The following is a 14,493-nucleotide window of genomic DNA, read 5'->3' on the forward strand; positions in this document are numbered from 1 at the left end:
CTTTGTTGATACCAAGGTGTGTTTCCTTTTTCAAGGGATGCCATATAAAGAGCCCAAACTAGTCAAAACTGTTTAACACTCTTTCTCTACTGCTTTCTGATTTTCAAAGGATGCAACATGCATATAGATACCCTGTACTCATTTCCTGTCACTACCACATACTACACTAGACACAACACTCATCAGCTGTGATTTGGACATTGAGCCTGTCCCTGTTTGAATGACTTACCTTGAAAAGCACACACACATTTCCCCTGTAAACTTGAAAACATAATGCAGGGCAGGCATCACCTTTGCTCACCAGGAGCTTCAATACACTGATGTATTTACTTTTTAGTACAGACTTAAAGGCCAATACAAGCAGAACTTCTGTCTACATTGTAAAACCTGGGTTCACTGTGGTTAAACTTGTTCCATTCCAGTTTATGAACTGAGCTAGCTCGGGCATCTCAACATTACTCTTCACTGGACAGCTCAGAAAAGCCAGCCATCTCAGTCTGCCTGAACAATGATGAGGTCACATTTATAACCAGCAGAACATGCATCCAGTGGATTAATATTCTGAAATTAAATTTCAGATTTCAGATGAAGAATAATTTGTACAGGAAGAGATGAAAATTTTTCATCTCTTTTGTTAATACTGATAAATTACTTTTAGAGAAGAGTGCTGGGGTTTATTATTTTTGAAATATCTGCTCTACTCAGTAAAAAACCAACATGTATTCAGGCTAAGATTACATAAAGATGAAAAAATTAGTCTGCAATTAGACAGAGTTATTCCACAGTTAAATTCCTGTTCTTTCATTAAAAGTAATCTGAGCAGCTAGGCCACCCACACTACCTCACTGGGATTTCTAGTGAATTGATTTTCCTGCAGAGCACTGATTTTCAGCGACTGCACTTCCCCTTGTGGCTAATATACAGTTACCATCTGGCTGCAAAAGCATCCAAGAAATCCACTGCAAATGCACACACACTTCAAATAATCACTATTAATGAGGCTTCCATGGTACTACACTGTCTAGGATTAGAAATAATTGGCAACACGATCCTCATATGAATATATTATTTAGAGGGCAGGGACTCTGGAGTGAGGGAAGTATTTCTATTGTATTTCTAGACAATAACTTGTACATGCTGCCAATTCTGCCTGAAAAGCAGCTACCTCAGGGTAAGAGCCAATGTCTTGTCTTTATTAATCTTTAACTTAGATGCTCCATTTTTTCTACAAGAGGGATAGTTAAAGAACAGTCTTGTATGTTTTCCAAAATGCACTAATTTTAGAACAGCTGAGAAAAAGACCATGACCCAAACACCTTTTGACTACCTTTTGTAGTCAAAAAGTCTTTTCATAAAGCTGGATCAATAATGTGGTTAGTTCTTTTAAAATGCATTTTAAATCAGAGATGCTCAATAATGACTACACTTTTCCTAATATAATTCGTATCTGATCTTCTGTAATATGAACATCTAAGATGATTCATTTTGTGGAAACCAGTCAGACTGTATTTGTTGTTTTCACATAAGTACCTACTTGAAAATAGCCCCCATATTTTAATCTTTGGATGGACAAGGAAACAGAGCAATTCAATAAGCTCTGAAAATATATGAACACATTACCATATTTCATCTACTGCCAGGTAAGGTTCTCATCATACCTGGGTTGTATTACTTAAAAGACAAAGAGCCAGTTAAATACAAAGTACTAGAAAATAAAAATATTTCCTTTTTGTGATAACATGCACATCAATGAATACATTAAACACACTATCATCTTGAAAACCTAAAATGAAAAGTTATGTGTCCAAATACAACATCTACATAATATGTCAGTCCCTTGATGAATATTCATGTGCTTTCTATCCTGGAGCCTTGAAATTTGTGGTACTGTATTATTAGTCTGCTGACTAGAGGAATAACCTCAGATGAGAAAACAGACTTGTGTGGTAAGAGTAGAATCATAGGCTGAAATGTGCTGAAAGAGGGCATTCAAATTCCTGTAACTGGACTTGGGAGAAAATTAGGAGGGGAAATTAACAAGAAATACTTCTTTACAGTAAGTGACATTAACAATAAATTATAGTTAGCTGTTGTTGCTCCAGTTTGTGAAAAAGTAGCCAGTATGCCTTTCAAAAACAGGTATCAAGCATGTAATTCAACATTTCCAGCTTGCACTCCCATCTGCAATGCAGGGCAGACAGAGTCACCAATCCCATTACATTTGTATTCTGAAAAATTATGTTTTTGAAAGAAAACTCTTACCAGCTACACTGTGGTATGTTTTTACGAATTTAAAAAGCTCTCTAACGTCTGTGGGCTTGAAGTACCATGGTGTTGGATGTGGGCTAGCTCTTCACTCTCCTTTTAATCCTGTAATTTCTCACAAAACCAGTGGTTGTTTTCCTTGTCAAAAGAATACATTCAGGTTATGGCATGTAAATAAAATGAAGGGGGAAGTTTACCTGGTCTGAACTGACTATGATGGGCTCTCTAAGAATAATCCAGGTAACACACTCTTCACAAGGTGGAGTAGTGACAGATCCATGGTATGTCCAGTAGTCATGAGATTTAGGGAAAAGAATTGAAGGATCGAAGTTTGGAAAAGGAGCATTTTTCCCCTATAAAATAAAAACAAAAACACAACAAAACCAAACAGAAAACTCTTCAACAAATCTAGCCAAGATTACTGTAAAATTCTGTCATTTTAAGAAACAGGGAATGACTCAGATATTTCAAATGTATTAACTGAGGAAAGTAAGCACAGATCTACACAAGCTAAAATGGTGCAGTAAGATAGGTGAACTAAATGACCCTCACAGATGGGCCCAGAGAAAGCATCATGAAACAGAAAACTCCATGATGCTACTTCTTGTACCTGAGCTAACTCATGTGAAGTGCCGTCCAGTACCAATGTGTTTCACTCATATCTGGGCAGAAATACTCCTTCTTCTGGTCTCCTTTCTTATGGAAATTCTATTGAATATTGCATTAGGTCACCATACAACAAAGTGAGACAGGTACAACTTTCATATTTGTGCTAATAGCAAGCAAGACAGCCTATGAAATGTGAGATTCATCACATAATGTTATCTAGGACACAAATGTCTAGTCAGTGGCATTTCCAGAGATCCACTAGGCAGCCTACATATTAAGGCCAAATGGACCAATTTCTAAATATGTCTTTTATTTGGCTCTGTCCACTGAGGCACATAAGGTTCCATGCCTAGTTTTTAGGAGATCAAAGACTGGGGAAATTACTAATTTTCACCAAACTCATAAGCCCCACTAAAGTCAAGGAAGGCTGATGGAAGAAAGGATTTTTCATATTAAGGAAAAGCCACCCATGGTTTTATTCCCAAATATATTCTGGAAATGTTGCAGAGCAGAATGTGCAAACTAGCAAGTCAGACATTGTGGTTTTTATTTTTTTTTTTTAGCAATTTTCCTAGAATGAAAAGGCCAACATCATTACCTTTGTTTTGATAGCATTTATTTCTTCAAGAATTCTCTTCATCTCTGCTTTGGGAGTTTCCCCTACCTGTAAAGAAGAAAGTGTGAGCTAAGCAAGGAGTTCTGCTTGACCAGGTTTCTTTTCTCCTATTTTTCTATACGAGCATCTAAACATATACCAAGTATAAAATTATAATGCATTAACCTAACCTATCACCCCTACCAGCTTGGTAAGCCATGACTTCTGTCTGTTACCTCTGCCTCTACCCCAACAGATATTATGATGCAAAGGAGGAAACTGTATCAGTACAGAAATTTTAGCATAACAGGTAATTTCACAACACAGATTTCATGGTCAGATATATTGTTTGCAATTCCTGATCTCAAAAGAGACATCCAGCTTTCTATCTCTAGTGCTGTCTCTAGTGGATGTGAATTAAACAAGACAGAGCAACAGCTAATATTTCAGGCTTAGGGTGAATGCCCCTAAAATGATTTTTAAAAAAGGATGAATAATATGTATTGCCTGTGAGATAGTTCTGTTTGAGAGAAAGTTCATGAAAAACCCAGAAGAGATACATGTCCTTGAAATCTGTCCCCAGTTAGCAAAAAAGACAGCTGACTGCTGTTGGTCAGAGGGCCATTTCTGACATGTGTCCCCATTCCATGAGCCACATAGTGACACAATAGCTGCAGGGACAAGTGTGTATAGTTCTGGATACCACTTGAGATAATATGACTCATGCTCTGTAACTTGAAAAGGATACATTACTGAAAGTCAACCCCTTCAATGTGGTAGGATCCCTAGAAAATATATCCAGAGGGTTCTGCTTTTTTTTAACCCTCTAAGAATAGAAATTCCATAGCATCAATGCAAAGAAGGGTTGCATGCTTCTACTTACTTGCAAAAATATGGCCAAAACAGCTATCCCATCAGTTCTTCTCTTAGCATCAAGGTAATTACTGTATTTGGGATTCCAGTGTAACAAATGTAGCTTGAAACAAAGGAAAATGTGTAAAAGAACCCCATTATTCAACAGCAAGCCATCAGAGGCTGAATTTACAGTTCTTAACATAATTGTGTGAGTTGAGGCAACAAGGAATGATATTGAGACCTTCCAAAAAGGAGAAAAAAAAAAAGGACTGCAAAGTCCTATATCATTTATATCTATCATACATTATTAATTATAGTCATATTTGCTTTAAAATAAACTATAAATATCTGAAAAATAAATTGAAAAAAATTAACAGGAATCTCATTTAAAGCTGAAGAAAAGTTGCTTACGTAAGCAGGTAGAACATGCAGCTCAGACATCATCTACATATGTGTGATTCATTTCCATTTGACATTCAAATTACAGCAATTCTGTCAAAGAATCCATATGAATGCCCTTCATGTATATTATAAGTCTACATTTTTCATTTTCATTACAATCCTAAAGTGTTGAAGAACCAAGGTAATTCATTCTTCCCCCCTGATTTTTATCACTGCAATTTTGTACTTCTACCATCATTCTATATTTTCAGAATACTGTTTTAGTAAGTTTGGATTGCTTCTGAGTAATTCAGTCTTGCTGTGCTGTTTCACACCACACTGGTTTGAGTACATGGAAACCTTTGTTTCACACAGAATTTTTCGTTTCTCCTGCTGTGAGAATGACTTCAACCTGACTCATGTTTATAGGAATCGATGGAACCAAGAATAAAAAGGCACAGATAAATAAATAAAAAGAACTCCCTGAAAAACAGAGAAATGACTAATTTTATCCCACCAGAACAATAGCAGCAAATTTTATTTTACAACCTGTTTTAAAGCAAGTAGTGGTGAGTCTTACCTCTCCTGCATACCTCACTCCATTCACAACATGCTCGGAGCCGTGGTCGTCAGAGGAGCCCCAGTGGAAGTGCAGCTGCCGCAGCCTGTAGACCCCTGGAAGTGGCCCACCTCTCAGCACTGCAATTGACAATCTGCAACAGCATCAGACTCAACGATCTCCCAATTCTTTCAAATTAAATACATACGTATCTACAATATTTACACGTGTATTTACATATTTGCTGCACAGATGCCCTGTGTTCTGAAAATCTGCACTGATTTCAGCCAAATGTCAGGCAATCACCAGCTATAAGCACCTATAGGCAGAGGAGAACTTTTGTGTCTAGGCTTCCACTACGGTCACTGGAGATCACTGATTTAATTCAGCTGCATAAATGTGCATAAATGTGCACTTCTGGAATAGTCCACAGACATCTGGACAGGACTGAGAGATGTGGTCCAGGATCTGTGGAGGATCTGTACATTCTAAACCAATATCTGGAAGCAAGGGGAAGTAAACTAGGTTATCAAACATTACATGGGATGCCTGTGTTTGGGTAACTGAATTAACCCCTAATCAGAACAGTCAAGCCTCTAGAGTAATTATTCTTGCCTTAAAGCAGACACTCAACAGACAGTGTATTCTCTGGACTCCTAGAACTCCAACTCCGTTACCTTGAATGGCAGTCTAGATATAACACATCAACTTTTAAAATCCCACAATAAGACACCTAAATTTAGATATCTTAATCTCCCCTAGATTCAATTCAGGGATTTGCTGATGTGAAAGTAAGCAAACATAACCACAATTAAGATCAACTACTAAGTGCTAGATGATAAACAAATTCCCACAAAACACTACAAAATTGTGTATCTTACTGCAGGCTATGACTTATTTCTTTAAAAGGTTGTGAAATTACTGATGCTGCTTCTGCACTAATGGCTGCTCCCTCCAGTTATGGAATAAGAGAAAGAAAGCAGCAAATAAATCAGAAAAGCAATCACTGAGAGTGCAAGCTATTTTCTAAACAAAATTTCAGCCTGTGATAAATGGTATCTACTATTCTAGTAATGTCACCATTTTTAAATAATATTGTAAACGAAGGTGGTCTATTTGAAAGGATTAATAAAATAAAAAGAACATCTTTACATTCACCAAATACTAAAAAATGCTCAACTCTCATTCAGTTTTTTTGAGAATAGAAGTTATAGCATTCCTATAAAACATTCAGCAGCTCTCAAGAACAGGTCTCTATATTCCAGAGAAAAATATCCTTCAATCTGAAAATGATGAAATCCATTATCATCTCAAGAAATACAGCACTAAGAGTTGAGCAAGCTGCTATTCTCAACAAATTCCTTTTACTTCTTCCCCCAGACATTCAGAACTGTGGTGAACACAATCAGGCTAAGAGTAGTAGCTGACAAGGCCATCAATTCTCCATTAAAATAGATCTGTAAGGCCAAATAATCCTCTTTAAGGTAAAAATATGTCATTATTTCCACTGATGGGCCATCAGCAGACATTTTTGACTGGGCATTAGGTGAAGCTCTGCATAATCTCATGCCAACACATTCCAGCTTAACTCATCTATAAATAGACAGTAATTTCTGCCTAGCACACTTTAGGCAGAAAAAATGATGCAAACAACATCTCCTGAAGGAAAATGAGGCATTTCCTTTCTTTTAATTACAAGTGTGTAGTATTGAACATATAAATACATAAAATGACAGTGTAAGTAAATGAAATTTTCCTGCACATTAAAAAGGGAAAAAGTAAACAAAACGATTACGAGAATGAAGTTCTCCAATATTTAAAACATTAAAAATCCCACACTATGTCTGCATAGCTCAAAATTAGTAAGAGGGTTCTTTTTAAGCATGTGCTTTGGAACTTAAATTCTAAACATATCTTTATCCTCTTGGGCTTTTGTTTTCAATACTAAAAAAAATAAAAATGCACAAACATAAAACAGAAAAAGAATATAAAAGAAGATATATGGTATCTTGACTTTCTTTTTCAGCAATGTTAGTATATATTAACTGCATGTAACAGGGCATTTTTCTGACAATTACTACACAGGAATTGTTCACCTTAAATATCTGCAAGTCACAACAGAATTACCAAAATGTAACTCCCTTAAACTTGCTTTCATTAAAGTAATGTGGCCCAGGTGCAAGAATATACAAACCAGCTGAGGAAGACAGGGGAGAAAAGTATTCACTCCTTTTTTGGTGCCTTATTGCTGCAAACTCTCATCCCATTGCTTATTGACTGACTCTAAATGGGTTTGCACATCACCCTCAATGACCCAGCAGTGCCTGATACCAGATATAAAAACGCCATGTCTCTCTTGCCTAAATTCTGTGCCCCCCACACATCCACACTGAAGAATGATCTATTATGGAACAATCCTGCATGAGCACCAGATATAAAAACACCATGTCTCTCTTGCCTAAATTCTGTGCCCCCCACACATCCACACTGAAGAATGATCTATTATGGAACAATCCTGCATGGGCACACACAAGGACATCTGGTCTGGAAAAAAGCTCACCTTTTATTTGATCCATCATCAGCTGAGCAGCATGAGACAAAACAAGCTAATAAAAGAATGGGCTTTCTTCACTTTCTAAGTAATCACTAGGGCAAGTGTTGCACGGAAGGATGTAACTAAGGCAAGAAAACCTCGTCTCCCACTCTATGACACAGCCAAATGAAGGCGTCATGCAGGTGAGAGGAGATGGCTGCTCCAGTCACTTTAGCTAGCTGGGTGCCCTTGACAACAGAAAAGTGACAAGCAGGTTTTCAAATATGTGCATCCACCTGCTGAGCAGCTTCTGTAGGGGTCTGGTTGTTAACCTGTGCTAGACTCAATTGTCATTTGCTCTCACTAAAGTAAAACTGGCAAAGTTATCTTATACAAATGCCTTCCCTGTGTGTTGTAAAGGCATACCATGAAAGCCAGGTGGAAAAACCAACAGAGAGCAATACAGACTCCTGAGATGAACTGTGTTTATAAACATGAGAGAAATGACTGTTCTAGTAAGATTTATGATCTTGCATCCTGCCAAATCCATAAAATTAACTGGTAAACCACAATGAAATTAAATTAGTAATGTACTACTGTTTGACAATTGAAAAAACACATTATCTTTGTTATGCTGCTTCATAATAGAATCTAACAGTGCAGTACAGAACCCACAGGTGTTTCACATCACTGCCACATTTTATAAGCCATAAAAAAGCCTCTGCTCAGAAGAGGATCTCTATAGTGAAACCATCTAGCTAACTGCAGAGTAAAATGTATTTCCTAAAAGCTTTTGGAACTCAGATTTAAATTCTCACTGAAATTTCCTTTAAGCAAACACTGAATAGATATGCAGCAGGATTACTTTTGTTTCTATTTGCACCTTGTACTCTTCTAGGGATAGACTGGGAAAAAGAGGGCTCAGACAGAAATCTGTTGGCCTGCCACCCACCCTCACCTACACTGTAACACTTTTGCCAGTTTTGTGCCCCTGGATCACAGCCTGTTTGTTCATCAGTGAACTCCCAAATCATCTTTGTGATCTGTGTAGGGCTGAATAGGTGGCTGCCCCACTTCCAGGGACAGAAAACTGACAGTTCTCTGTGTACCTGTAGCTTCAGCAGGCCCTTGACTAGAATTAAAAGTAAAGCACTTTTAATTCTAACAATGGAAATTTGAAGTTAACAGAAGTTCAAATCCTAAATTCTCTGTACCCAAGTACAGGAGCTCTCAATACCTTCATGCAGACACGAGAAATGACAGATATGTTGTTACACTTAAGGAAGAATTTAACTTTCCTGCCTTTTGCCTTATGCAGTACAGCCATTGAGTGGTACCACAACTATGAAACTACTGGGATTTAGTGGGGCTATTCTTGTAACAGCTATTGGTTTTCTTCAGTGGAAATTCAGCAGACAAAATGTTAAGTAATCTTTTGTAGGAAGCAACCAAAACTGGAATGTCTATGGACAGACTTCCCCTGGTTTAATTGAAGTTACTGGGGTTTGTCCTCAGTCTATAATAACTGCTGAACAAATGAATGTTTTATTTACCAGAAGTTGATAATCAAAATTTAATTTGCAAAAATGAATGAGATTTCCCACAAAGGGGTATTTGAGGAAATGCTGGCCACAAGCACTAATCATGCTAAAAGAGCTGATTAGCAATAAGCTCCAACTTCTTACAGTAACTGTCTCTAATTTTTTATTTTTATTTTTTTTCATGATCCATTTTCAAAGCCACATGTTTCTTTGACAGGAAAAGATTCTGAAAACAGCATCACGGTAACCCTGTATGAATGTGTGCCTGCACTGAGGTACTCCAAGCCCTTAAATGTCATCCATCCGAAAGCCAGTAAAAAAAGAAGTAGGAATCTGTTTGTTTGATGAATGTCCATAGGAAGTGCCAACAAAAACAACAAAGAGGGAAGATGAAGGAAGGTATCCATGTGACACAGCCTTAGTGTATCTCTCCTCAGCTGCTCTGTCTGGGTTCCATTACCAGACTTTTGGATCTTTACTGTATCTCAATCCAACACTTTAGTGTAACCATCTAACCAAGCTATTACAACAAAAGCCAAAGAGTCATCAACTATAATAATTATTGTATAATTATATATTATATAATTATAATAATTAATTTGTTATATCTATGTAATAAATATATAATATAAATAAATATTATACTTATGTAATATATATTATATTATAAATATGTATTTATTATATAGATATTTTTATATCTATATAATAAGTATATATATAAAAAAGCATAATGACAATAGTCCCACCAGTTAGAAGCTCTCAGGACACTTCTCTGATATGAATATTGTTTTAATTTTAGAAAGAAGTGGATTCTGATAGTGGAAATAAGATTCCACCCGAATTCAAACCAAAACCGGGTCACTGCTGGATCTACAAGAGTATCTGAATTGCCAATCAGGCCAAAAAAACATAGCAGTGGTAGGCTGTCAAAGTACCCAAGTTCTGGTGTGTTCTACTGGGCCCAGCCACCTAGAAGGTTTGACTTCAGCTCCTAGTTCTCTCCTCAATTTTCAGGCTCCAGACCCCACCTGCAATCATTTTACAGTGCATAAGTCCATCTACATCTTTACAGTAAGACAGGAAACTGTCCACAAGAATCCATTAACTTATATGGATAAGCAGCAAAGACATGGTACTGCTCCTACAGCAACTTTATCTGTCAGCAAAGTCAGCAAAGCTTTCAATTTTGTAGGAGATTCTCAAAGTTCAGACTTTATAAATAGCTGGAAATAAATTCTCAAATTCCTTCCCACTACTCTAACCCCAAACATAAAAGTAATAAGGCCTTTTTCAACTTAATACCTGAGTTACATTGGATGACACTCTAATTGTCTGAATTTAAGAAACTGTCCCCAGCTGTGAATACTCCAAGTGTTTTTGGCAGGATAGACAATGGATGTAAAACTTGGAGGCATCCAAAGTAATTAATTTTATCACTCACCTTGGCAACTTAGTCAGCAATCTATTTTATCCAAACTAATGAAAATCTAGACAGAAGTACAGATATGGGTATGACCACTATAACTGGAAGAAGTCAGGAAAATAAATGAAGCCATTAGTTTTCTGGTTAACTCAGAAATAATTCAGATAGACAGAGTGACAGACACATACACAGAGAGAATGAATGTTCCAAAGGAATAAAAGTTTCATTCCTATATGATCGCTATTGCCTACGTATGTTTTGTGCAGATGGAGGTTCTTTTCCATAAAAAATAAGCTATTGCACATATCCTAAAAAACTGAATATGTGCTCAAGCCAGTAGGAGTATGCACAGTGGAATTCGTCCTGCAATTAGCATTATATTAGAGAAAGAACACCACCCACAGACTCTGCAGGCAATGGTATAACAAAGGAAACATAACAACAAACACTGAATGTTTCTTGACTTCAAAGAGTTGAGATAGACACCTACTTTTTTTTTTTTTGCAGTGAGTTGCTTTTTATTTCTGAGATCAAAACAACCATTACTGAGCAGCTCATCTGAAAGAATTTTCAGAACATTCTGAAACTTTCTGCTCTTTATTGTGAGTGTTGCATCCATGCTGTAGGTTACTCTGCCTGGATACTGCCTCCCATTGAAAATTTGAGTTATTTTAACAATAATTGCACTTTTATTTTCATGCAGGAGATACAACCACTGGTATATCTGATGCTGTTCTAACAAACACAACAGATGGTAAAAATATGATAATAGTCATGGAGCTCTCATGTGCCACAGCTACATTTCTTTACTTGTATCATTTTATCTGACAATAATATTTTTCTTCAAATAACATTGAAAATTCCCACTTTGCTAGAAAAGTTACAAAAACTCTTGACTGCATAGTAATTGAAAGTTTTAATAGTATATTAACTAGTCCAGCTTACAAACATTTTGATCCTCAGTTTCATGAAACCCAAGTAATTAGTTAAAAATCCATTAAATCAAATCCATGTCCATATATACTTAACATTAAACAATCTATTAGTAAAATTTCTCCTAAGAACTACAGCTGTCAGTCCTAGCTATACAGAAAGTGGAAGTTTTAATGCAGATAAGAAATAAGTCTGTACACTGTATGCTCTCATAGCTGCAAGTGGATAAAATATATCAAATGTTATATGACACAACTGAAGTTATCAGCCCTATAATCTTCATTAAGATAAAACCTCATGAATGCCAGGAAGAGTTTTAACTGATTAAATACTGTGACGTTGTAGCAACACCTAGCTCGTCACTTCATTTATCACAAACTACATGGATAGAGTTCTTAAATACTGTAACTTAAGATGTTCTGCTGGGCATCTCAGATAGGTAAAATGGAATTCAGCTCTCACAGATAAAGCTTGGGCCTCCTTTGTCCTGGAAAGCAGCACAATTGCAATGACACTTTGCAGCCCCAGAAATTTATCTTACACCTTATTTCACCTTGTACCAAGTTTCTTTATGGTTCTCTCCATTCCCTAGGATTTTACTGATCAATTTTGAAAGGAGTCCCAGAAGCTCCCCACCAGTAGCACAGGGTACCTGGTCAGAGAAACCTGTACGTCACACACAGGCAATACACAGAACCCTTCTGACAGCCTGAACATTCAGAGCAGGCTCTTCCATGCAAATTAAGGAACAGCCACTTACATATAATGACAGATGAAAACAAAACCGACCTGATCTATCGAATGAATCATCAAATACAACTCTGCAGGTTTTCCCATTATTGAGGATGGTCTTAGCTGCACCGGGATCGTAACTAGCAAACCATGGTAGTAAAGAACTATCATAATGCACCTCTTTGTTATTGATTTCAATTGGTGACTGATGGCGTCCTTTTGCAAAAGGGTAATTTTTGTGCCACTGATCTGGTCCTACAAAAAAGTAGAGAAGTATCATAAAAATCTTTTCCAGAGAGATATACTTGTTACAATTAATCCAAGCTTGGCTTTGCTTAAGTACAGAACATCATTTAAGTGTATTAATAAGTAATTACCTAGTTGTTATCCATGCCCTATCAAGACTTTCACTGTATAAAAGGCAACCAGATTGATTTCTAGCTGAAATACTGGATACTTCAAGTCCTTCAACTGAACCTAAACTCTTACACCAACCTCATGACTAACTACTAGGAGACTGATAATATGCCAAGGAAGAAAACTAGAGGTGTATACTCCAAGTCCAGCAGTGGCTAGAGACATGATATACACAAATGATTCAAATGTGGCACCATGTAGCCATATGCAAGGAGAAAAGGTCACTTTTCTCTGGACATGTCAAGAACGTGAAGCATGGAATTAATTACCATTATGGTTTTACCGAGGAGTTAATGTGGGAAAAGCCTGACCAATGCTGAGCTGCTCTTCCTGCAGCAGGGGAGAGTGCAGAACAAGAGATCACCAATACCCCAACCTCTCCAGGCAGGCGGGGCCTGCAGCCCAGCACTGCTCTTCCCGCATCAGGGCTAGCCTAAAGCCGGATTTTACTACGTCCAATTTTAATTTGCATTAACAGTAGGAAAACTGACTTTATTTAACTTAAAGACCCCCTGCCATTGACCTCTCCTTCCACCAGCTTCGCCTCTTCCGCGCCTGCGAGCGACAACCGAGCGGCCTCGGCCCCGCCACCTGCAGAGCCCCGGGCCCGCCCGGAGCCCGCATCCCCCGCCACGCTCCCTCGGGAAGCGGGGCCCCCGCTTCCCCCGGCTTTCGGTGCCGGGAGGAGCGGGCCGCTCACCGTTGTCGCTGTCGTAGCCCCAGGGGTAGTAGTTGGGGTTGATCATGGTGAGGTGCCGGCGGCTCTGGCAGGACAGCGGCCTCGTCTCACGGCGGCTTTTTATAGACTCCCGCCAAATCCATGCCCGTCCCCGCCGCCCGAGGGCCGGGAGGGCCCCGGGGCGGGGGCGGGGGGAGCCGCGCCGCCCGCCCGGCTGCCGCTGGCCCGGGAATGCGGCAAAGGAGCCGGCCCGGGACAGGGCCGGGACCGCCCAGCGAGGGGAAGGGGCTGCCACCGCCTGCCCCGGAGCCCAAGAGATGGGAATAGAGAAGAGCACGAACGGCCAGCACTAGGCACAGGCAATGTAGGAATAGTTTTCAAATCCCAGTGAGATATGTACGCATCCATGCGCGGACTCGCAACCAGATCAGCCGGGAAGCTTTAGCCTGGCTGGCTGCTGAAGTGAAATGTGCGGGTCGCAGGCAGGCTGGCGTGGCGTTTCACGGCTGTTTGCAGGAAGCCGCCTTGGCCTGAGGCCTGTCCGGCCGGGAGAGGCCGGCTGTCCCCCCGGGGAGCCGCTGGAGCCGTGTTTGCCCCTGGGTGCGCGGAGCCAGGGAGCGGCAGGGGGGCAGGGGATGAGTCCAACAGCGTTTGCTTGTAAATGGCTGTCACAGGTTCACACCCTTCCCCACGAAATTCCCCTGTGTTCGCCTGGGTTCCAGCGCTGCTCCCTGCTGTGCCGTCTCTCGTTGCCTTCATAAACAGCTTCCCTGCAAAAATTCAGTGGCGTTATTTGCTCCACCCTTTAAAAAGGTGCTGCTTCCTCCACTGCAGGGTTTCTTGGTAAGTGGGAATCATTAAACTAGTTGAAGATCCAGTTCCTGCCAGCTCCAGATAAAATCGTTATTATCAAATTAAGGAAAGGATTTGTTTGTTTTGCTTCAGCTCTAATTCTCCTTTCATTTAGC

The 14,493-nt window shown here is 39.1% G+C and overlaps 1 protein-coding gene across 4 annotated transcripts in view; it reads right to left on the reverse strand.

The window, feature by feature from the left end:
- Nucleotides 1-14,288, reverse strand: part of LOC111924779 (carbonic anhydrase 3-like) — a 31,934-nt gene extending 17,646 nt beyond the window's left edge. The window contains exons 1-6 of one of the 4 annotated variants that reach the window (XR_015285243.1): nucleotides 13,926-14,288; nucleotides 12,487-12,684; nucleotides 5,286-5,404; nucleotides 4,353-4,445; nucleotides 3,473-3,538; nucleotides 2,463-2,618 (exon numbers count right to left, since the gene is read on the reverse strand). Coding sequence is in view for 2 of the 4 variants with exons in the window: in XM_086883609.1 (XP_086739735.1) it covers nucleotides 2,463-2,618; nucleotides 3,473-3,538; nucleotides 4,353-4,445; nucleotides 5,286-5,404; nucleotides 12,487-12,684; nucleotides 13,547-13,592 (678 nt within the window). In the remaining 2 variants the exon portion in view is untranslated. Of the gene's footprint in view, nucleotides 1-2,462; nucleotides 2,619-3,472; nucleotides 3,539-4,352; nucleotides 4,446-5,285; nucleotides 5,405-12,486; nucleotides 12,685-13,546; nucleotides 13,862-13,925 lie in introns of those variants that run through there. The other 3 variants (XR_015285249.1, XM_086883609.1, XM_086883618.1) reach the window with 3 other exon arrangements.
- Nucleotides 14,289-14,493: the final 205 nt, after the last annotated feature.

Source organism: Cyanistes caeruleus, chromosome 1 (assembly GCF_971803275.1).
Source record: "Cyanistes caeruleus chromosome 1, bCyaCae1.hap1.1, whole genome shotgun sequence".
NCBI classification, from domain to species: domain Eukaryota; kingdom Metazoa; phylum Chordata; class Aves; order Passeriformes; family Paridae; genus Cyanistes; species Cyanistes caeruleus.